General features: G+C 45.5%; 1 protein-coding gene across 1 annotated transcript in view; it reads left to right on the top strand.

The window, feature by feature from the left end:
* Nucleotides 1-24,556, top strand: part of SNRNP48 (small nuclear ribonucleoprotein U11/U12 subunit 48) — a 178,392-nt gene that overhangs the window by 80,979 nt on the left and 72,857 nt on the right. The window contains exons 3-4 of the mRNA XM_078688086.1: nucleotides 16,019-16,079; nucleotides 18,366-18,443. Coding sequence (XP_078544212.1) covers nucleotides 16,019-16,079; nucleotides 18,366-18,443 — 139 coding nt within the window. The remainder of the gene's footprint in view (nucleotides 1-16,018; nucleotides 16,080-18,365; nucleotides 18,444-24,556) is intronic.

Below are 24,556 nucleotides of genomic sequence, written 5' to 3'. Positions count from 1 at the left end.
TGGCTCCTCGGGCAGCTCTCTCTCCCTCTCGCCGCGATGGGGCGGGACTTCCAGTTGGGGCCGCGCTATGATTGGCCGGCTTCCCAACCGCTTCCGGGTCGTCGCAGGCGGCCCGGCGGGGATTTGTTTGATGTGAGGCAATAGGTCTTGTTTTTTTAAGATGTTCCACAGCAGCGCTGGCTGCTTTGCAACATGGCTCAAAGTAAGTAACCAAGAAAAGCACTATTGCGTGGCCAGTGTGGTTCACCTCATTGCGCTGTTTTTGTTTACTTTAAGCAACGTTGCAAAGCAGTCTCCGTTGCTGTACAATATCGTTAAAAAATGTTAACAAAGTGCAAAGCCAAACGCAATTAAATATATAGAATAGTTTTCCCTGAGAGCACGTGACTGATGCAAACAATAAGCAGCAATTGATTACCAATTTACCGTGGGTGCTGGAGCAGCGTGCTGCTGATGTGAATAAGGCGCTTCAATATTCTCGCTCTGAGTTTTTTTAAACATTTGGGTTACATTTACAAGTAATCCACAAGGTGGCACTCACAGCTAAGTTTTTATGTGAAATGGACACCGCAGTATGAAATATTATACAAAAAAAGAGCGGCGGTATCTATATGTGGCTGCCAATGTTTTCACCGGTGGTAGACATTCATCACTGTAGGTGTATGTTAAATCTAATGGTGGCCGGTACTCTTCAAAGTATTATCATAAAAGTAAGCTCCCTGCTCGCGAGGTTTCAATAGAAAGCTTACGATTTAACTGACGTACACCGCATTATTTTCATACGATTTGCGTTTAATGCCAGGATGAGGGGAGAGGCGGGTCAAACGTTGCACTGTGTAACAGAGGTATGGGTTGGTGGGGGCCGTGGGAAGGCTGTGTCTGGTTGGCAGTCAGAGGGGGAGTTTGGAAGGTACTGCACTGTAGAAGTCTTGAACACAGATGCTGCCTTCGGATCAATTGTCACATAATGTCATGGCTTTAAGTGGGATGAAAAAAATAAAACTGGGTAGAGGTCTCTCAAAGGGGCCTGGTCGATATATTAATGGAGTGGCGTAAACAATTAAGCTGAAAATCTGTGCTAGTCATAATGTGCGTGCCATACGACTGCTATTTGGCTGTTTCTGTTATTGCCTCCACGTAAATTGTACAACAAGTAACATTACACCTACAACAAGCCAGGACAGTTAGCTTTGTCAAAGGTTGTTAGTTGCATAAAATAAATATACTACATGCATACATACAAACTATTGCTTTTTTGTATATAATATTGAAAATGCTGTCGTTCTTGGGTGAGAGGTTGTGGCGTAATGGCTTGAACTGCCAACTTTGGAGCTAAGGAAGCAGGTTTAAGTCTCAGCCTCGGCTCAACATCCAGTTTTTCTGGGCATGGTACTTTGCTGCTTCTGTCATTGCATCCAGATATATAATATAACAAGTAACATTACACCTACAAAAAGGCAGTACTATTGGCTTTGTTAATTGTTGTTAGTTGCGTAAGATAAATAAGTAACAACTATGGCTTTCTTGTATATAATATTGAAAATGTTTCCGGGGGTCAACAGGGGGTAAAAGACATTGTCATTTACAAAGCCATTACTTGATTAATGCAGGAAAAAAAACAATACAATTTTCAATGCCAATAGCTCAAAACAGCATCATTGCGAGACCTATTGCATTGTAAATGCTTGTTTTGGTAATGATTTTACCATTTATTGAAACTTGTGCCATCACAGAATGAAGTAATTCCTGTGTATCGTGATTTTCTGTTAATATAAAGACTTTATTTTTTGATTGGATTGTTTTGAGAGGGTTTACTTTACATGTAGATTGAGCTGAGCTAGCCATTCTTTAAAGCAATTTTTCGCTACCCGACAGAACCACTTTGTACTTAACCACGCTTACCCAGGTTCTGAGGGACACAGGGTCCCCCCTTTTATGTAAACCATGACTCTACAGGGTATATCTTTCCAAACTCTGTCATTCTTTTCTTTTAATCCTGTCCTCTGGAGGCACCGGAATAAAATTGAGTTTTCGCCTAACAGCAGAGAGTTTTACTTTAATAACCCCTTCCCTATTAACATAAAAAAACAAGATAGCACTCCACACCTCACCTAAAAATCTTTTCTAATCTAACCCAAAACACCTCTGTTACTCTATTTTTGAGAGTTGTATTCCACACCAGGCACCTTGCGGTGCAGGAGTGAGGAGGGAATCCTATTATAAGTATGTTACCCAAGGTTGAGTGAGGATTCTCGTGCTTAGAAAAACATTATCCAACAGATAACATTTGTCTGAAATGTTTTTTCTTTTCTCTATATATACCAGACGTACTTTAGTGTGTTTATACTAATGTTTATTTAGAAGTCTGTAGGATATCGTTTCTCTGCCCAAAAGGGGTAATTGAAAGCGTTTATAGGAGAACCTTATTGTCTCCATATGGTGCAATCCACTATCAACAGGTAAGGTGACCCTTGCACATATGCTGTGAAGACCAAACAATCTGATTTCATAATCCTGCCAGGACAAACTAATAAAGGTTTTCAGTAGTGCTCGCTCACATAGATTTCGTCGCATGCTTTGTCACTGAACCTTCTCACCCAGAATGGTGATAGAACTGGTTGGGCTAAATTGTAGGGATGAACAGTATAAAAATAATCTTTGATATAACCATTCAGAACCATTTTAATGATGGTCACCCTGGTAAGATTACAAACAAAAAGTACTATAGTAGTACCATTCTGGATGCAGGGAATTTGTCATGATCTTAGTATCACTCGTCTGGTCTATATGTAACACCTGTTGACATACTCCCTATGTGGGTGAAATGGCATTCATCAGGACCGAATTATCCCTAATACGTGGTCGGATATAGCATTGAAGTCGCTGCTAATTCTACCATTTTGTAAGAAAGGATATAATTTGTCATTCTTTCCCACTTTTTTTGTCGGATATTCCAGGCTTTAGCATTGTTTGCACTGTTACTGATAAACAGTGGCACAGCTTGTGTTTGTTCTCTGAAATCAACTTCGTATTGGTGTCACTTAATCGACTTAAGTAACTGTCCAAAAAGGCAGAAAAGTCACCACTTGCGTGTAAGTTAAATGTTCTATGTTGCATGTAGTCTATATTCACAACATGCACCCTAATGGCACGTGTTTGGCTCCAGAGTGCACCCTTGTGCTCTTGGTGGACTTCGGATTAAAAGGGCTGCAGTGGTTGAAGGCAAAGTAAAATGCCTTTGCCATGTAGTGAAAACTACTTTACATGTTAAGTATGTTACCCTCAAAAGTGACATTATATATACATAGCTATGTGCCTAATATATAAAAGCAGGGCATACTAGAAACAGGGAAAGTATGCACCCACATTCAATAGATGAAAAAAAAAAAACTCCCTTTCACTGCCTAGCTTCATTTTCCATGAACAGGACAATTGTTCATTTCCCTCCTTCGGATATCCCTAATGCAGTCAAAAGTATTTTCAACTTAATTTCAAATTCACTGGTGAAAGTAGTGTTTCGCAAACATCAGTGGAAAAGTAACTTTAGGAAAAGGTAACTTGATCTGCCTGAGAGGAAACAAACTGGTTTGGTCCAGAGACTCAATACAGGTCCCTGGCTGACTGTTAACAATCCTCCTAGAAGATGAAGGCTTGACTTTTTGCTGCAGGGAGGTAGAAGTGGTCTTAACATTGGACACTAAGCAAGAATTTGCTATCTGGGAGGGAGGCGGAAAGAAGTCATACATCACAGCTCTTCCTTTGAAGTTGGGATCCCAATCAGGACTATGAGGTATTGAAACCATTGATCCTCGGAGACACCCTAGTTCTTCTATCTTTTTCCCCAGCAGGTGGGAAAAATAGATCAAGCTGAGTCTTCCACAGGGCGGGCATACATCAGCAGGCAAGAAACACAGGTTTGCCCCACTCTAAAGGAAACTGCTTCAGCATGACCTCACTGCAAAGTTATATGGCCTCAGGAGCCTATCTCAACTGCAGATTCTACCTTTAGTGTATTTTGAGCACCTAAAGAGTGACTTAAATCTGAATGTAACATCGGGGACCTGGAAAAGACCCCAAGTGTACTCCTGCGGTGAAGCGATCTAGGTGGTTGCAAAATCCTGCATTGTTCTGCGCAATACTTTTGAATTCAAAACTGCAGGACTCTGAAGGAGTTTGATGATGACATTATTGACTTTGATGGACCTTGCCTGCTTTAGCTTCTTGCCTTGCCCTGTTGGAGGACTTGGAGGTCCAAAATGTAGCCTAAGTCTAGTGGTAACTGTAATGTAATTTGAGATGCTCTAATTGCTGTTATGAATGCTATATTTTCACATGCTATAATGGGTGCAGTAAGAGTATAGACACTGCATGGAAAAGGCAGGAGTTGTAGTTAATGTGTGGCGACTGAGGAAACCAGACTGTGTTCGGAGGTGCATGACTTACAGTAATTTGAAGGTGCTGCGCGAACTGTATTTTGAAGGTATATCTATAACTTTATAATTTTTAATGTTTGTGTATTTTAAGCTGGGTTTGTATATAAAGAATACCTAAGGTATTTCTAACTATAAATTATCCTTAACCTTTTGTTTTTTTCATTGTATATTAAAGGTTTTTATTTTTTAATAAAATGTTTTTCAAATTGCAGTGTGTAGTGTCGTTAATTGGAGTGTCAAAGTGTAGTAGAGTACAGTGAAAGTGTCCGTCTAGTGTCGTAACGTGGAATACTGTCAAGTGGAGTGATGTACCGTACAGTGGAGTAAAGTGTTAGAGTGGCGTGGTGTGTTGTCGTATTGTGAAGTGACATACTGTACAGTGTAGTGGTGTGTTGAGCAGTAAAGATGAGTGTTGCACAGTGGAGTTTTGTCGACTGGAGTGCCATGTAGTGGAGTGTTGTAGAGTGCGGAAGAGTGTAACAGAGTATAGTAGAGTGTAGTGGCTTAGAGTAGAGGCCAGTGGAGTAGAGTCGTCTAGCTCAGTGTTATAGAGTGTAGAGTGGCAGAGAGTCTTATACATTGTATTGTTGTACTGTGGAGTATCGTTGTTTGTGAGCACACAATGCATGGTATGGTGACAAGTTATAGTTAGTGTTGTCTGGCTAGCGAGTTCAAGAGTGTGCAACAAGATCTGCTACCTATAATAATTTGAAGATGGTGAATAAATTGTTAATGATAGTTACAGCTATAACTTTAGGATTTGTAAAGTTTGTGTAGTTTAAACTTGGTTTGTAAAGGAACAATTAGTTTTCCTGAGCAATTTTTTTATTGAATTTTTAATGAAACATTTTTTATATTGTAGAGTCCAGTGTCCCAGTTGGAGAGTTATGTGGAGTGCTGTACAGTACAGTGTAGGAGAGTGTTGTAAAGTCTGTTACCATAGACTGGAGTTTTGTAAATCGAAATTGAGTGGAGTAGTGTGAAGTAGCGTATCACACACAGGCTTTCAAAAATCTACTCGACCTCTCGCTATGGCGAGTCAGAATTTTTCAGGTTGAGCTATTTAGTATTAAATCTTTTTATTGACAAATGAGCACACATACATAAATAGCAGATAACCAAATGGCACCACACTTCCAGTACGTTATAGGCCAATAAACCCTGACAGTAAAATATACTGAGCCATACCTGAGGACAAAACCGGCACCGGGCCGAACACACTGTATGTGCAAACAAATATTTGAGAGAACAAAGAGAAGGATAAAGGAAAACACCCCAAAACCACCCAACTACTTCCGCCCCTGACCCGCCTCCCACCCACCACCCTTGTTCCAGGTCCAGCAACCCCACTCCACAAATATAGCAATCCACTAGAATGCTCTCTAACAGTTCACATTTGACAGGTGCAGCAGACGCAGGTAGTGTGGGCACGTAACTTCCCTGAACTCCGTGGCAAGCAAGGACAAAAAAGGCTGCCAGAGCTCCGAATATTTAGCACCCTCCCCTGCCAATGTCAAGGACAGCTTCTCCATACCGAACACGTGCCACAAGCGATGTAGCCACCCTTGAAACGTGGGAGTATGCGGGGTGCGCCATTGAGATAGGACGTTTTGGATGGCAGAGCCCAGAGCAATAGCTATTAAGCGACCCCCTGCATGAGCGCAGTGGATATGTGATGGGATTAGGCAACCCTAACAGAACATATGAAGGGAACCGTGGGATTTCCGTGTCAGTGTGTGCCCACCTCATCAATGACCTGTTTCCAGTACCCCTGAAGCTGAGCACAATCCCACAATAGATGGACCAGAGTGCCCGTCTCCCCACACCCGCGCCAACAGGTTGTCTCCCTCGTGGGTTCAATCTCCTGTAACTTCTCCGGCATGTAGTACCAATATGAAACCATTTTAGTGAGGGTGTCAGTCAATCCCATGTGGTACACGGAGTGCCGCGCTCGGTAGTAAATGCCCTCCCACTCTTTTGTTGCTAAGTGTGCTCCCCAGCTCACTTTCCCAAAGCGCTCTCCCTGAATTATAAATGTGTGTACCTGTCTTGGAGCATTCAATATAAGTCCGATATTAGCTGTTTATCAGTTTCCCGCGTAATTAACCAGTATTCATATGGCCGCAGACGTCGATCCGCCTCCGCCCGAACTTGGCTATTGAGCGCCCAATGTCGTGCTTGTAGATATCTGAGCCATTCTGATTCCAGCAGGCCATATTCCTGTTGAAAGGCCACAAACGGTATTACCCCTTCCTCTGCATACAAATGGTACAAAAACCTACACCCCGCCAGCCGCCATTTTGCAAAAGCCACAGTGTCTTGCCACGGGCCAAAAATCTGGATTGTCCATCGGGGGGGGGGTGAGGGGTGATGGAAACAAGGTGAACTTGTGTTTAATATTGGTGTGATTCCACACCTCCATCGGAACCCTGGTTATATGCGGGGCGTAAAGGTTGGGGGGTCTATGTTGCCGACGTAAGACGCGAACCTCCTAGAGCGGGCGACCCGCCACCGCCTGGTTTTGAAAGAGCCAATGCTTCTCGGATTCCCATCTGCTCCATTCAACGAGAACACGCAGCTAGGCTGCTTGGAAGTAAAGCAGCTAGCCTGGGATGCCGAGACCCCCCTTCTCGGGAGGAAGTGTCTCCAGTTTAAGCTTCATTCGCGGCCGCTTGCCATTCCAAATAAACATAGCCAGCTCCGATTTGAGTCTGGCGAATCCATCCGACTGGTAGACTCAACGGGATTGTGCGGAATAAGTAAAGAATCTGCAGAAGATTTGTCATCTTTATAGCTGCCATCTTTCCCAGCCAGGACAGCGGAAAGTGCCTCCATCTGCCCAGCTCTTGCCTGATTTCCTGCATAGTTGATACGGACAGTGTCGTGCAGTGTAGGCGCCAACTGAATTCCCAAGTGTGGGATGGCTTCAGACGCCCATCGAACAGGAAAATTCTCCTGTAAAAGCGCCTGCGTGGTCCCTACTAACGAAGTTTGACTGGCGACCTATTCGGGACCCGGCGCGTATTCGTCGCGTCGGTGCACGTGTAAAAGTTTGTGATTCCCTTGAATGACCACTGGTATTCGTCGTGCATTGTGAGTAATTAATCTGACCGTGGGAATTTGCCTCCGAGTTTACCCGGCTGTTGCAGACTTATATGACTGTGGAATCTCTTTGGTTAGGACTGTGGAAAATTAGTACGATTTTGGTAAACATTATCTGCGCCATCTTGCCTTTTCCCGGATGCCACACTTTTGTCGTGCGCACCCGCCATTTTAGGTGCCTCGATCAGAACCACCCTCTGCACGCCACTGGCCCCCAGCTTAGCCCTTCACCCTCGCACAGCCCGCGCGCTAACAACCCCCGCTCTCACATGCCTTGGGTCATAAACCCCTCTCTAGCGCAGCTCTGCCTCAAAGCCCCATCCTGTTCCCAGCGCGACCCCTCCCTTCATTCTTTTCATAGTCCCAGGCCCTTTGATGCAAAACCCCTTTTCCTGTGCCCGTTTGTCTTCCTCATTTCCAGGCCGACACTTAGCTCTGCCGACACTATCTATTGCCCCTCCCCGTACAGTAGAAAGCCTCCCACATCAAAGGACCCCCGAGTTGATCAAAGCCCCCACCCCACGAGATCCGATCGAAACCCCCGCATTCCGTGAATCGGTGGAATGTCCAGCTGCGCGATAATCATCACCTGTTGTGACCAGGGTGGGGACTTCAACTGTAAATGTGTGTGGGAACGGGCTTGGAGCGGGGATTCCGAGAATGTCTTTCCGTACATCAAAGTATCACCAAGAATGTGTTATATGTAATAAAGCAGTAAACCAGTATATAAGAGGCCAGGCCTCAGAAGTGCAGAGAGAGCACCTCATGATGATACCTGCTGTCTAACTGATGTGTTCTCCTCCGGAGAGAATAAACCTGGTTTCCTGCCTTCCCGTCTCCAGCGCCTGCCTCTTCATTGATTAATAATTCGTGGGTTAAAAGGCGATACCGCCGGGCAAATATCGATTGTCCCCGACCTTTTATTTTAACAGGACCTAAAGAATTTTCTTTCCTTCAACTATAACGCATCGCAATAAAAAGGAAGCCCTTCTTATGCGGACTCTACCTGTTGAGGCCAGCAATTTCATCTGAATACTTGTTGTGCCCCCAAACTTTGAGAATGACATCACCCACTCTGCCTTTGTATACTGCCGCCCTGATGGTGTAGCCCCGGCTGGGGCTATACACGGAAACGCGGGTTGGCGTTTTCTACATCTGGGGACCATCTGAGCGATCTGGGATTGTGTTCCAACTATTATCACCAAATCAACCACTGGCTATGATATTTTTGTGTTTAGAGCTGTATGTGTGTTGATATGAAAGTTTTGATTGGCATGTGGGTTGCTGTGAGGGTGTGATTGTCTTTTTTATGTATATCTTCTATATCAAATAATAACGATCTATATTTAATGCAATGATTTAGGCTATAATTATGTATTGAAAAAATTCTCATTTAATAAAATCTTTATAATTTTGTAATCATACTGTGAGACTCTTGTGTGGTCCAGGGTTCAGTATAAATATATAAGGATCTCTATGAGGCCTACACTTGAATATTATGGGCAGGTAATCTCCTTTTGCCTTGTTTCTTACTTTTCCCCGTATACCTGCCTTTAAGTGATGAGGGGTCTCCCTTCTTTGTAGTAGCCCTCCTAACGAGAGGTCTAGGGCCACCGATTTACTCATGTTGACTTTAAAGCCCGCCGACTGTGCGAACGCATCAAGAGTGTCGAGACAAGCCGGCAACGACTCCCTAGGATGAGATGAGGAGAGGAGTACATCGTCTGCATATAGGCTTATGGTATGGACATAGGCGCCAAACTCAATCCCTTGCACTTGTGAATGAAGTCTCATCGCCAAAGGCTCCATGTAGAGAGCAAAGAGCAGGGGCGATAGGGGGCACCCCTGTCTCGTTCCCTGCTCGATAGAAAAGCGAGGTTAAGTACAACCGTTGACTCGGACTGTCGCGGTTGGGAATCTTTCCCCCATCCCTGCCTTCATCAGAACCTGTTCTAAATATGGCCAGTGGACCCAGTCGAAAGCTTTTCAGCATCAATTGCGAGCATCATAAATTCGCCAGGCTTGCGCATGGCCTTCTCTATCAGGTGCAAGGCTCTTTTGGTGTTATCGGCAGTTTATCGTTCCGGGATAAACCCAGCTTGATCCCGGTCAATCAGACCGGGCATGAGGGGCGCAAGCCGAGCCGCGGGGATGCCCGTATAAATCTTAAGGTCGACATTAAGAAGGGATACGGGGCGGTATGCCCCTCACTGCGAGTGGCCCTTCCCCGGTTTTGGAATAACCGATATAGTAGGATCCAGGAGGTCTTTTGGGTTCGCCCCTGGCTCTGAGAAGGAATTGAAAAGGGCCATCAACAAAGGGGCCACTTGTGGGCAGAGAGTCTTGTTAAAAATAGCCGAAAAGCCGTCCGGCCCAGGCGCTTTCGTTAATTTAAGTCTCGTGGTAGCTGCAATAACCTCTTCTGAACTGATGTCCCGATCTAATAGATCTGCTTGCTCTTTTGACAGAGCCGGGAGAGGAACAGACGCTAGAAAGGACTCTCCTGCAGCGGGCTCAAGCAAAGATCCAGTGTAAAGGGAAGTATAAAACTCGCTAAATGCAGCAGCTATGTCGGCGTCCTCAGTGGCCCGCCCGCCACCCAAGGGGACAATCTCCTGCACCGCATTTCGCTGCCGAACTTCGCACAAACGCAGTTTGTGGCCCAACAGGAGCCTGCACCTATCCCCACCAGTATAAAACATATGTTTCAACCGTAGAGCCGCGTACTCAGCTCGACCCTGATCAGCGCAGCCAACTGCTGCCGCATAATCCTAAACTGCTTCCAAACCCTGGGGGCTACTGTTCGCTGGTGCATTTGTTCCAATTCCTTCGTCTTCTGGGTGAGCTCTTCCCTTTTACGCACCCTCTCTACATTTTCCGCCGCCATGATCGCAATGAACTCGCCCCGTAGCACCGCCTTGAGCGCTGCCCACTGCGTCGCTAGTGTGGTGTCTGCATTACTATTGTGTTAGGTAATCCGCAATGGCCCCCTTAATCCTCCCCACCAACTTCTTACGGTGTAGAAGTGTGTCCCGCAATCTCCAGCTCCGCGTTACCGGCGTGCCCGGAGAAAGAGAAAACACCTGAGTCATTGGCACATGATCCGAGAGTGAGCACCTATGTCTACCTCTGTCATGAGTGCCTGAAGGGATGTGGAGGCCAAAAAGTAATCCAAACGGGCATAGGTCTTATGAGGATTAGAGTAGTATGTGTATTCCCTGTACCCCCACATGGAAGCTACGCCAGAGATCCACCATACCCATCTCTTGCAGCCGGCCCAATCTTTTTGGGGAGAGAGCACCTGTCTGAGAAGTACGCTGACACGACCTGTCTAGAAGATTATCAAAAACCAGGTAAAGGTCCTCACCCAGCAGAACATGGCGGTCGGGGGTGTTAGCGGCCTCGCTAAGCACCAGGTGAAAACACTTCTCTTGACCCTCATTGAGAGCATAAACCGAGCCTACAGTAAAAACTGACGCACCCAGGGAGAATCTATAGGTCAGCAACCTCTCCTTTATCTTCGCCCCCCTCTGCAAGACCTTGCCCCTGGACGTTGGGCCACCAGTATCGCGACCCCTGTAGTTTTAGTGGAGGCTGAGGAAAAAAAATTGAGTGGGAAACAACGAAACCTGAGCCTGTGGCAATCTTTCGGCAATAGATGCGTCTCCTGTAGGAGGCAACTATCGGCCTTCGAGTGCTCCAATAAGGAGAGGACCGCTTTCCGCTTCACTGGGTTGTTAAGTCCCCTAACGTTTAACGTCGGGAGTCGAAGTTCAGTGTTAGGCATGGCTCACACAAAATTCAAACGTGCCAAAAAATGAAGCTGGCAGCCCTGGGGAGGAAGCAACAAACTAAGCCTCTTGCAAGCTATAGTGAACCTAGCACTTGGAACCTCCCATGGGTTTCCGTGGACCTGGAACAATTCCCCCCCAAGCCCCCCCCAAAAAAAGGATCCTATCCCAACTAAACCCGCATGAAAAAATAGACCAAACATTTCCAAAAGAGCACATTGTCCATCAACCGTAGGTGATTGGGAATATACAGCAACGGGGTATACCAATCAGTAAACACAATAACCTACTGCGATGGCTTAGGCAAGAAGCAGTAGAAAAGCCATAAGCAAGATCAGCAACAAGTTCAGCTGGGATGAGACGAGTCTAGACCAGACGATACTGCCTCCATTGCGGCACGCTGTCCATCTTTAATCTCTGCTGTAGGAGGCTTCCCTACACGGCGCCGTCTACCCTGCTGTCGCCACCGAGGCCTAGTGTCCTCTGATTCCGCAGTGTGCTCTCCCGGCTCGTCGTCCTCAGCCGGAGGGTCCAAGCGGCATGCCTCCCTCAAAGACCGGAACTGGTGGAGTTTGTAGTCCATCTTAAACATCAAATGGGAAGGGTGGCCCAAACTGTAGGAGATGTTATGTTGCTGTAAGTATGCTGTGACGGGCTTGAAGGTTCTGCGCTTCTGCAGTGTAAGTGCGGACAAATCCTGGAATAAAACCGGAGATTGATTCTTAAAGGACAAGGGGTGCATCTGCCGCGCCTTCTGGAGGATTTCTTCCTTCGTGCAATAGTCCTGCACGCAAGCCAAAATGTCCGGAGGGGGAGCCGACGAGGAGCGTGGAAGACCCACCCTATGAACTCTGTCCAACCGGAGTTACGACGCCAAGGGGCGTCCCAGGATGTGATTGAAAAGTGCGCTTGTGAATCCAAAGAGGTCTTTGGTATTTTCAGTCAGCGTGATGCCCCGGATTCAAACATTATGGCGACTGGAACGGTTCTCTAAATCTTCCAGATGTGTTTGCAAGTCAACCTGTTGGTCTTGGATCCGCACTCAACCTGCTGGTCTTGGATCCGCACTATCTCCTGTCACAGCGCCTCTATTTTGGTATCCCTTCCATCACCCTTAGTCTCCAGCTCCGCCACGCGCTCCCCTATGCCGTCCATATCACTACGCACCTCTTTAGTCTCCTCTGAGAATTCCTTCTTCAAAGTATGAAGAAGGAATTCTCAGGGTGGTAAACAGCGATTCCAAGAATGCCTTGGTGATGGGTTCATCTGCTCAGCGGCGGAGCGGGCAGTGCTTGCCACCATGTCTTTTGGTTGCTGACCCGCCTGGGCCTTAGCAAATAAATCCTTTACAGTTTTATCCTTGCGTACCCTCGCTGTGGACATATCGGCTTATGTGCCTCCGGAAGACACTCACTGGGCCCACCGCGGCCCCCCCAAGACCAGGCCGGCCACTCACTCACACCAGTTGGCCGTACAGCCCGTGGGCCCCGCTCTGCAGCCCACAAAGCAACTCCAAGCAGGCCTGCTCTTGACCCCAGGCGATGAGTTCTCTATCAGTCACCAGAACCCTTCAATGGGCCACAAATCCACCACCTGCCACCTCCTGCGACATCCACAAGGCCGATCCCACTCTGTCCAGTTCTTAGTCCAGGGAGTCACACCACAATGCACTCCGGCGCACTTCCCTAGACCGTCAGCCGCCTCCCGCTGCCTCTGAGGTATCCATCTGCTCCACAAAGCTGACTAGGGCCACCGCAGCCAGTCGTAGTGTCTACTCTGGGCTGTCAATCGCGTCTCTCCGAGTCCAGGCCAAGGCCGTCCCCCGCCGCCTCCCTGCTACTGCCGCCAGCTCACACAGGGCTAAGGGCACCCACCGGTGTGCCTCGAAGAGGGTCCGCAGGCACAACAGTGCAATCAAATCAGGGGAGGACGAACTCCATTTCCAATGCCTGTATCCTTCCCTTGCATTCAAGGCAGGGGGCCCGGAGCGTTACCTCAAACAGTGCGTGACTACCACGACACTGCTCCTCCACCTCGCAGCCAGACTTGTAGCACCACATCCTCAGCTGACAGGGCTGCAAACTCCGTCCTGCCATCAGCGGTCTCCCAAGCGCTGGCACCGTCCTGTGCCACTCAACCAATCGCCGCACTCCTTACCAGCCTGGGCAGGGGCGCCGTGTTAGAGCTTCACAACAGTCTCTGGTCCCTCCGTGGCCCACTCTGCTCAGGCAGCGCCGGCCCGGGCCTTTCCTTCAGCGGTGGCACCTCCAGGATCCACGTCTGTGCCTGCTTGAACTGGGTGTGGGGGGCCTATCACAAAATGGCGGCCGTCACTGCGACTCCGGCGCCTCCACAAGGTCTCGCCACCGGGACAGCACCAGGGCTCCTCAGACCGGATGGCCACTCTGGATGCCGGGCCTCCGGTCCTACACCCTCCACACCGAAGCTCTCTGTGGAAGCCTTCCCCTGTTGCAGCTCAGCCCAGCGTTGCGGGCCCCGCACAAGATGGCGGTCTGACCTTGACCGTCGCGAAGCCGCGGGCTCCGTCCGCTCGGGGGGGGAGGAAAAACCTCAGCACTGCCTCCCTGTGATCGCTGCGGCGCGGCTCTCCATTCCGCTCGCCAGCCTTTAGGTTCGTCTGCCCGAGAGGGCACAGATCGGTGCTGCTGGTCCGCGGCGCCCTGTCCCAGCGCTCCTGTCTTGCCGGCTGGCCCCGGCAACCGCTTCGATCCGCTGGCCGCTTAGAGGCAAAAACAGTCCTCTAGACGCCGGTCACCGGGCCAAAACCGTTACTGCCAAGACACGGGCGGGCACACACCAAAAGAACTGGGCTGAGTGATGCAATTACGGCCGAAATGCCGGAGCTAATGTGTGCCGTCGGCGGGAGCTCCGGAGCAGGACGTCTGCTCACGCCGCCATCTTAGCCGTGCCCCCCAGGTTGAGCTATTTAAAGGACCTACTGTCTGTTCTGGCGAGTGGATGTAAACTGGAAAGCAACAGGTATTCTGTTCATTCAGAAAATAAATGAGCAATAAAGACGTTTTTAAATCTTGTTTTAATCTTGACACTTTTGCTCAAGGACAGAGGTCAAATGTTTATCTTATCCTAGAAAATGGGATTTACTTTTCTTTCTCTTTCTACAGTTAGAGAATTTTGTAAATAAAGCTGTCTGACCGTCTTTGAGAAGCAAAAGGCTGTAAGATGTCCGTTTTTCTTCTCACACACAGCATTTAAACAGCTTGAAAATGAGTAGTAAAAATATCTCTAATTACGAACGCACTTTTTTTTGTAATTCAGAAGTGTGATGCTAACAAAGGTTTAAATAGGAGCAAAATAAATCGGAACACTTTACTTGATGATGTGCAAATGACAAAATATTTTGTGGTGAACTATCTCAAATGATTCTGCCTAAGTCACTATAGGACAACTAACATTCCTCTAATTTGAAGGTAGACGTTTGTGTTAGAAACATAATTTCTTCTTACTGGGTAGAGCAATGGGTGTATCCTGGAACATAACTCCTGGACAGGTTTTGATTTGGTCTTTGGGATAAAATGTTGCTTTCAAATTTTCAATCCACACATACCCCTACTCACATTGATAGACAATTAAGTGGGTGGAGGAGCCAGCAGTACTCGCCCTGGATCCTGCTTAGATACTTTCCACTCTGTGGACCTTAATCTGAGCAGTATATAGTTTTAGTTAGTGTACAGATAGTAAATACCCTCCATATCCAGAAGTCTGGCAATTAGATATTTCTAATGAACCACTTTGTAGATCAGTAAAATTATGTGTATCGTTACCAATTATTTTACTTGATTTGAATAACTTTCATTTTCAACCTGTGGGCTGGAGTGTGTGGGTATTTCTAAAGTTACAAAACGGCTTCCTGAGTTGATTACTAGCGCCCGCCCCCCATCACCCTCAGGACAGCCACATTTGTTTTTGCCACTCCGAGGTGGATTTGAATTATTTGGTAGACTTACTTGGATTGGATTCCTCTCCTGTTGTGGCTGAAAATTTAGCAATCTGCAGAGTTGGGCCTTACTAAATCAATTTTGTTAGTTGTTTGACTCAGGCTAATCAGGAAATACTAACCATATTATCCAATGTCCAGAGTACTTTTGAAAGATTTGTGGTACCGGAGTTTTTTACCAACCCAAAATTAATCAGGCCTTCTGCTGTGTCTGTAGCTGTGTGTCTGTAGCTGTGTGTCTGTAGCTGTGTGTCTGTAGCTGTGTGTCTGTAGCTGTGTCTGTAGCTGTGTGTCTGTAGCTGTGTGTATGTGACTCTGTGTGTCTGTACCTGTGTGTCTGTAGCTATGTGTCTGTAGCTGTGTGTGTGTGTCTGTGGCTCTCTGTGTGTGTGTGTGTGTGGCTCTGTGTGTGTGTGTGTGTGTGTGTGTGTGTGTGTGTGTGTGGCTCTGCGTGTGACTCTGTAGGTATGTATGTGTGTGGGATTCTGTGTGGGTCTGTGTGTGGCATTTGCGAGAGATTAAGCTATTGGCATTGTAAATGACAGTGCCATTTATTTATCTGTTTTCAAAACCAACACATACATAACAATGTTGTCATTTACAATGCCAATAGCTCTAACTTTTACAAAGGCGAGACCGTTGCATTGTAAATGCTTGTTATTGTTGACTGTTCGTATTAATTGACAAAAATACTTTTGTTTCACTTGATATTTTAGGCTGCTGAATGTGATCCTTCATTTCTTTATGGCCAAGAGCGGGCCTCCACATTTATTATTGGTAAGTATTATGTTGTTTGTTATCAATCAATGGATCCATTTTCATGTTTGAATTTTCTTTGCACATTAAGGACTTTATAACAGTTACAAATTGCCCCACCCTTTAATGGCAATATTGTTTTTAGTCCTGTGTGTGTTTTAGAGTAAAGTGAGTTCAGATAGTAAAATAAATGTAAGTTCTTGATTTTCTTTTTTTAATTTCTTTTTAAAGAGAAGTATGTTTCACTCATGTAGGGCCCTAATATTCTGCTTAGTTTATTTTTTCCCAAATCTGATGACTGTCATGTTGACGCCCATAACAACACGAACTGTAACACCATGAGAAATCTGCTCTAGAAGCTTCTTTCATGAGACAGCCACAACCAAAACTGCTAGGAATGGAAGATGGGAAGGCTGCATCACAGGATCTGTTGTGGAGGTGGTTTGCAATATGATCTGCAGCTTCACTACTAGTGCAGATTTTACCATTGGTGCTCCCCACTCTACAATAATGAGGCAGTTGACATAATTTAAAAAAAATGGTGAGACAGGTGGCATTGTGCAACCAGAGACACACGAGTTCTGTCTGCTGGGCACCACTGGCTCGTGGAGGAAGGAGGAGGCGGAGTATGACAGTGAGGGAGTGGGGCAAGGAGACCAGCAGAAAAGGAATGAGAGTCATAGAAGAAGACAGACGCAAAATGGATGATACAGACAGACATACAGAGGGAAGAGCAACCTCTTCACATTGGAATAAAGAGTGAGGCAGTGATGCTGACTTAGCTCAACTCTGTTTTGCTTGTACATAATCCATTTAGTAGTTGCGTTAGAAGAGTCACCAATTCCTAGACTGTTACTAAAAGATGTAGAGCTAACATCTCAAATTTACGAGACTAGGTGTCAACAAAGCCTCCACTCTTTTCCAAATACTGCCATGTATGGAGCCTGAAGATTAACAAAAAACAAGCTAATACTAGTTGTTGTGCACCGGATTGTAGTACACATCTAGACTATCAGACACAACCAAACACTCCCCTTTTGTGAATAATATGCAGAGCCGAGAAACTACACCCAAGCTATGAAAGACCTTGAAGATAAGATAAGGGAATGTAAGCGTACACAGTAAATCCTCCAGTAATGATGGGTGAAGCTATTTGGTAGGTGTCCCAACCTGTATTCATGGATTGCAGTAATTTCCAGTTCAATTGAAAACCTATTCGTGGTGATTTGCAAACAAATTCTGAGGGTTCTCAGCAATGTTTTGAAATGCCTTCCAAACCGTACTACGACGACTCACCAACTTAGTCTCATTACTGCTTGACGTCCAAATATAAGCTGAAAATTGTGATACGTCGTGAGAGAAGTGAAAACATGTACTTCAGTTACAAACTCTTGTAAATAAAGTATAATGGTGGAACCCCTCCCGCCCCCCACACCTCCCAAAGCAACTAAAAAACATACATTTATTAATAGAAAAGGAAAACAAAATGCAACTCGATGGGAGAAACCAAAAGACAAACTATTGAATACCAAACAGAAACTGCACCTTAAGAGAACACTTGCTCTCTGAAAAATCCCAAATACAGACCTATGACCACGTCCAGTGTCAATGATGACTGGCTGAAGATCTGAAAATGGTTGAAAATAATCCTGGAAAGCAAAGTAAGTATGTCACTCGATGAATCTGAGTCTCCTAAAAATTAGAATTTCCTAATCCGTTACCTCAAATTTGAGGAAAACAGTAATTAGTACTGTGGTTTATTCTCCTGTAAGATCATTAACTTTACAAAGCTGCTGGAAAAACAGGTTGTTTCATCCTCACTGAAGAAGCAGATATGGCAGTACAGGTACCTATAAATATATCGGTCACAGACAAAAAATGTGTATCTAAAATGATAATTCAGTACCTGTAAGAGGTACATTGGAGTGGGGGAGGGGAAGGGAGAAAGACTTTGACCGAGGGCTGAGAAAAGGGTACCGTGAGAGAACCATGTGTGGCTGGGGTTAATGAGCAGGGGGACAATGGGTTACAGTGAGCGAAAAGTTTATAGGGGAAGATAAATGAAATCCCATTTGGAGCCTACAAAGAAGTTGGCTCAAATGGCTGTAACAGTTGGGAAAGCCAGCTTATTTCTGGTATTGGTACAATGTGTTATAATCCTGTTTTAGATCTCTGACATGATCTATGTTGTCTCAAGTTCTGTGTTCTAGTCTGGGCTCATACATATAACATAGTGCAGTTAGCATAATCTTTACTCTGTGGGTCCCTAATATCTCTTAATCCATTTTTTCCAATTTGCTCTTGCAGATAAGGACATCCAGTCTCGGGTAATTAAACAAGCTAGAGAAAATGCTCAGACTAGTAACGATAGACCTTACAGTCCAGGTAAGAAGTCATTCGGTTAATTGGAAACCATACTGTTCCTGATGTAGATGTATATCATGCTTGTGCGTTTGTGTTAAGAGGCTAAATGATAAACGCTATCGCTATTCAGAATACCTTTATATCCGATTCCAAGAGCAATTGCAAATAGTTGTATGTTACTGCCAGACTTTGAGCTGCCACGCTTGAGAATCTGTACTGTAGCAAATGTTCCCAGTGGAGTGTGCACAAAAGCCTTCTCAGTTTATACAGTGGCCAGAACATCTCATGACCACCAGACTAAGGATTTATAAGTGGAGCTTGCGGCTGTGCAAACCCTGCACCCTAGACCTTGCTATTACTTGTATCCTCAGCCTTTCTACCTCCTACAGGTTTAATTTGGGCAATTTTTAGTTGTATGTTAGCAAAATTAGTATGACTGGTGCAAATACTGTGGCCTTGATAGATATGTAGAATACGTATCAGGGGTAGAACTGGGGCATGCTGAAGCACACCCAAAGTCCAGGTGATGTATGTGAGATTTTTCCAATCTTCAAGAAGAGGGAGAAAGTGTTTTCTTTTTGTTCTTTTATTCGTTTATTTTTTTTGCAACACTCTGTTCCTCATTAGCATTGTCTCGGTTTTAAGGTAAATGCTAATGAGCTGAGGTCTGAAAAAATAAAATAACAATTGAGGGATGATTCCCTGTAAATTTTAAATTAAGTGCATTGACACACACAGGTTATAGGGGTTAAAACGAAATTGGGCAATATAGGTGATTTAGGGGGAAGTGTTATTACCCCCTACATTAGGTAAGTATAATGACTGTGCACAAACGTATCATTCACCAAATGTAAACATTTATTTAGCGCAGTACAAGCCTATAGATGCAATACTACCATCTACAGTTTAAAAAGAAAATTCCAAGATTGCAGCTGGAATTTCCATACCTGCTGCTCAGAGAAATGAACCATACCGCAAATGTCTGCAATTAATCACACTAAAACTAATAACCAAAAATGAATCATTGAGTGATTAATGCATGTTATAACCTGCAACCCCTGGGGTTACCCATAATACATAACTATCTGTGAATTTCTCTTCAGCAAGAATTGTGCCCAGAATCCTGTGAACTTTGGGCCCTTCTGCATGACGATACCCCCTGTTCTCTGTTGCCATATTCAATCTGAAAACTACTGGTTATTAACCATCACATTTCCCATGCTGTTGCAGTTTGGAGGAACACATTTATTTCTTGCTATTTCTGAACTTGTAATGTATGTGCTCGACCCTATCCTTGGCATGCCTTCTATTACAGCTTTGAGGGTGGGACTGTATTGTTTATTCGGTCAAGTTCTCTCCTCGGACCCTTGAGCCATGAGTCAGTTTATAGCTCTACTGACCGAGTATAAGAAACCATCCTAAGAGTTCTGCTTAACTTTGCGTAGTTCCCCTTCTCTTTTAGTCACACATTTAATGACAACCCTTTTATTTATTCAATTGCATTACCATTGTTTATCTTTTTGTATTTGAGCGAAGGCACATTATGTCAAATGCATTAGCCATACCATGCCTCTGAGATTCTGCAGTTATTGTGGGCTTACCAAGCACTTGCAGTGGGCTTTGAGCCCACCCATTGCTTACCTTTGGTTGGCTTTATTGCCACTCCTTTGCTTGCTTCTTATTTATTGGCTTGCTTTCTCTTCTTGTGTTTATCCTTCCCTGGAGCAAAGCCTCTATTCCCGCCTTTTGATTGGCTGTCTTGTAGATTTCCAATGCTCACTTTTAGGGAACTACTACTTTGTGTACTCCATGAGAGTGAATGGTGTTTTTCAGCTAGATGACTCTTGTGCTTTGCCTCCCTGTTGCTTTCTTCTTCGTTGGCTCATCACTGTTGCGTATGCTTCTCCCTCACCCCCAGCGATCCTTGTGTGCTTCTACTCTATTCTCTGAGCTCTTTTCCTCATGTGCTTCCCCACCACTCTTTGTGAAACAATTTTGTGCTGCTTTCCTTTGTTCCTCAACCCGTCTTTATTTTTGCTTAATTTTTTGCAAATAGCTGGCTACCCCTCTGCTTTATGATACACAGACAAAATGATGCAGCTGCATCTTTGCGCCTTTTTATAGTTCGGCTGTTAGCCAAGACGTTTTGATTTTACTAATGTGTGTAATGATGTACTTACACAAATGGTCTTTCAGCTTCCTCTCTTCATCCATTGGCCTTTATTGTGGCATTCACAGTTTGCTTCTGCGCACTACAGCGTATCGCATGGGTCAGCCTTCTTAAGTCACTGGTTAACTTCACACACGTGAGTGCATTTTGCTCGCTCATAAGGAGCACATCCACACACTAGTTAGTTGCCATCAGTGCCACTGCTATAGTTTTTAGGTTTCGCTGGAGGGCGGAGCTCTTAGCTCCGCCTCCAGAGAAATCTCTTGATTTCAGTAAGGACTCTGGAATACGCCCCCCTGTCCCATTGGCTAGCTCCATAAATGGAGGCTAGCCATTGGAACAGAGATCTGTCCGTCAAGGCCGGACCAGATTCGGGGGCGTTCCCGAGATTTTTTCCCAGGGCGGAGTTACGTTTTTTCCCGTTCCCTCCCCTTTCACTGAAAGTCTGTCCATTCCCGCCCCCTCCGTGTGCCTTTCCGCCCCCCCTCGCTGTCCTGTGCACGTTTCCCGCCGTCCGTGTCCTCTCCCGCCCCCTCCCGCCGTCCGTGTCCTCTCCCGCCCCCTCCCGCCGTCCGTGTCCTCTCCCGCCCCCTCCCGCCGTCCGTGTCCTCTCCCGCCCCCTCCCGCCGTCCGTGTCCTCTCAGATGGCGCTGGCCAGAAGACTAACTTCAGTAAATGAGGGCTTACGTAGAAGACATGGGAGAATATTCGTCCTGCTTAGCAAAATTAACGTTTCTCTCTGTTTGGTAAACAACACGTCGGTGATTTAGACGGAGTTTGTGTGTTCTGGAATTACTGTGCATTTTTTGTTATTGACGTGCAGCACTGCGCTGTGAAATTACACCCAGCAAGCATCCTACTGTGCAGTAAGAGCACATGGCGTCATCTGCCTTCGTCGGTGTCCTTAGTAGTGCATCGGGTGCTTTTACTTTGAAAATCTATGTTTATTTAATTCGGGAATGGAAGTCACAACGCGAAGCTCCGTCCGCACAGAGTGACCTGGATTCAAGAAGCGGCCGGGATTAAGTTTGATGAGATCAGCGACGTTGTATTATTGTTGATTTTTTGTTACATAAGCGCTGTATCTCTGTTGGAGGAGGGTTGTATTATTGTTGATTTTTTGTTACATAAGCGCTGTATCTCTGTTGGAGGAGGGATGCTGTCATAAGAAAGGAAGGGCCTTCATGCGCTTCATGTTAATTAATGAGTCGACTTCTGGCAGTGGGCCCTTGGTGATCTATTTCCAGTGACCCGATAAAATATTTTTCTGACGTGTCTTTTTTTAATTTGCATTTCTATGTTAATTACCGGGATTCCGCAAGAATGACTTTGTCGGATGCTTGCGTTTGCGCGTGCTGGTGAGGCTATTCGATAACATCTCGGGGTACTTTTTTTTTTCAAAATCGGTTTATTGAATATTTTTTCTCAGATTACAAACATTGCATAAAGAACAAGAACCACACTGTGTTCAGACTTGCTCTTCGGGTGCACGTAGCAGTCCTTAGATAGCTGAAAGAAAATAATTCACAGTTTCACTTTACAGTGATGAGCAGCTCCCAGTTGTACCCCTCGGGGTACTTTTTAACGCTAACTGGCAGTGCTAGTCTGTAGATCTTTACCAGACACCTACTGTCACACTGAACATGTTTGTTCTAAAATAAACTCGAAATAAAATTCTGTCCACAGATAGAATTGTCTATGGGTTCCTACTGAGACTCGACTGGGTCTCGGAAATCCAGTTACCACTGAGCCAATACAGTGCCTCGGCAAGTAATAAACAACAAAATGAGCATTTGGGCTTTGCTTATTCACATTATACTGTTTTGCAATTTGAGGCCCTGTGAGATAGCGATTCACTTAGAATCACTTAATTTCTGTTGGTCAATTGCTGAAGCTGGGATTGAAATTCAGGACCCCAGGTTTTACATTCTGCAGATTTAGCTATACCCATATCCTCCAGAGCCTATAGAATTACGCAGACGCTACTATGTATTGTGCATAGAAGTTTTTTTTTTCTGAACCTCAAAATATAGATATGGGACACAACGTCCACGTGGGTAAAGGCCACTGAGTGACTTTGTACACCTTTCTGAGACGTAGACGCTAGCGGTCTCCACAGTACGCCTTTGTGACACTTTTTTAGGTTTCGCTGGAGGGCGGAGTCAGTGTCACACCCTCTTCAATACAATCACAGTAAATTGTTGCTGTCGAGGTATTTCCACGCCTCCTTCCCACTTTCGAGGCACATCAGCCATCGAGATTAGATGATGCAGTTTCTGAGCCTGCAGCACACCATGCGCCGCCTTGAGTTCTCTGGCATTACTTGCACAGCAACAAGATACGCCTCGTGGCAGTGCTTGCGTACCTGAGTGGGCGGGCACTGCAGCAGCGACAACAGTACAGTCGGGGCACACGGAAGACAGACACCAGCGCAGGACGCATCGCCAGTGTTGACACGCCAAGCGTCGGAGGCAGCTTGACTTGGAAGCAGAGGATCACACGTCTCCTGCGTCCTTTCTTCAGCATTCTCGAGATGGCGCAGCTGTCCACGATCTACAAACTGTCTCTGCTGCTGAGTGCTGCTGCGGGTGAGTCTCTGCACTGGGGGGGACTTAATTTCTGGGTGTGAGTATCTCTCCCTAATGGTCGTTTTCAAAGCCGCTTTGCTGTCTGTACCCTGGCTGCATGTCTCCTTGCCTCATGGGGTGTCTGTTTGCCTACCCCGGTGTCTCTACATAAAAATGAATCTCTCAGTCCCTTGGTGGCCGACTCATCCCCAGCATGGCTGTCTCTTCCTGTTTCTCAGGTCTTATGCCCACTTGAACTGCATTTCCTTTAAGGCGGGTGTCTGTTTCTCTGTCTCGTACAACAACAGGGGTCTCTTCCACCCCGTGGCCCCGCCCCTTCCTGGGCTTCTCTTTCCGTCCTGTCTCCGAGTGTCTCTTTTCCCCTGAGTCCCAATGTCTCTCAGATAAGTGCTTTCCAGCTGGAGATTTCTGCCGCCTTTCACTTTCACTTTTGAGTTGTTAATTGATCTGTCCCCCCCCTTTTCCCCCCCTTCTTGGAAGACAGAGATCCCTGAACTCCAAACCGAGCACAAGACCGCGAAGATGCCCCCTCCTCCCGTACACCTGCCCATTTAACGTGCTTGACCAAATTCCATTATAGGATGTTAGCCGTTCAGGAAATATACTTTGTGTAATAGTACTAAGATGTAACTACAAGAACAAACAAGCATTTACAATGCAACGGTTTCGCCTTTGGAAATGTTTGAGCTATTGGCATTGTAAATGAAAAAATTTGTATTTATGTGTTGGTTTTGAAAACAGATAAATAAATGGCATTGTCCTTTACATTGCCAATAGCTCTAACTTTTCCAAAGGCGAAACCGTTGCATTGTAAATGCTTGTTTAACTTTATGGTTACTTTAGTATGGCCTTAGTATTTAGAGCCTGATGTGATAGCAAGACGATTCTGATCTAAACACAGGACACATTCCATCTTTACCAGATCCCATCTCCTGCAAATGCTGTTACTTCCTTTACGAGTGTTTTGCTTTTCTGACTGATGCCATTTCACAGTATACCAAAATGTGTACTTTTGAAAGTGTTCTATATTAAGCTATCCTCTTTACTTTATTTCTCTCCTTCCTTCTTGCTCTCCTATCTTGTCTACCCTACTTATTTCTTGCCTTCTTTCTTTTTTCTTTTACTTCCTTCTTTTTCATTCATCTTTCTTTATCTTTACCTTTCTCTCTTTTTCTCGCAGGTAAGCGGTTTGCAGCCAATGCCAGAATGGTTGACTTTTTTTTTAAGGTCTTTTACTGAAGATCTTTTGATATTACTAAAGGGATTTGAATAAAATAGTTATTTATAGGGGTTTTCAGCTTCTCACTTTTTCCATATGTCTGTGGTTGGTGTCATTAACATTTTTTCTGCCCACTCCAGCATGCATTAATGCATTA

The sequence above is a fragment of the Lissotriton helveticus genome, chromosome 4_1 (genome assembly GCF_964261635.1).
Source record: "Lissotriton helveticus chromosome 4_1, aLisHel1.1, whole genome shotgun sequence".
NCBI classification, from domain to species: domain Eukaryota; kingdom Metazoa; phylum Chordata; class Amphibia; order Caudata; family Salamandridae; genus Lissotriton; species Lissotriton helveticus.
This window is presented reverse-complemented; position numbering and strand designations above follow the sequence as displayed.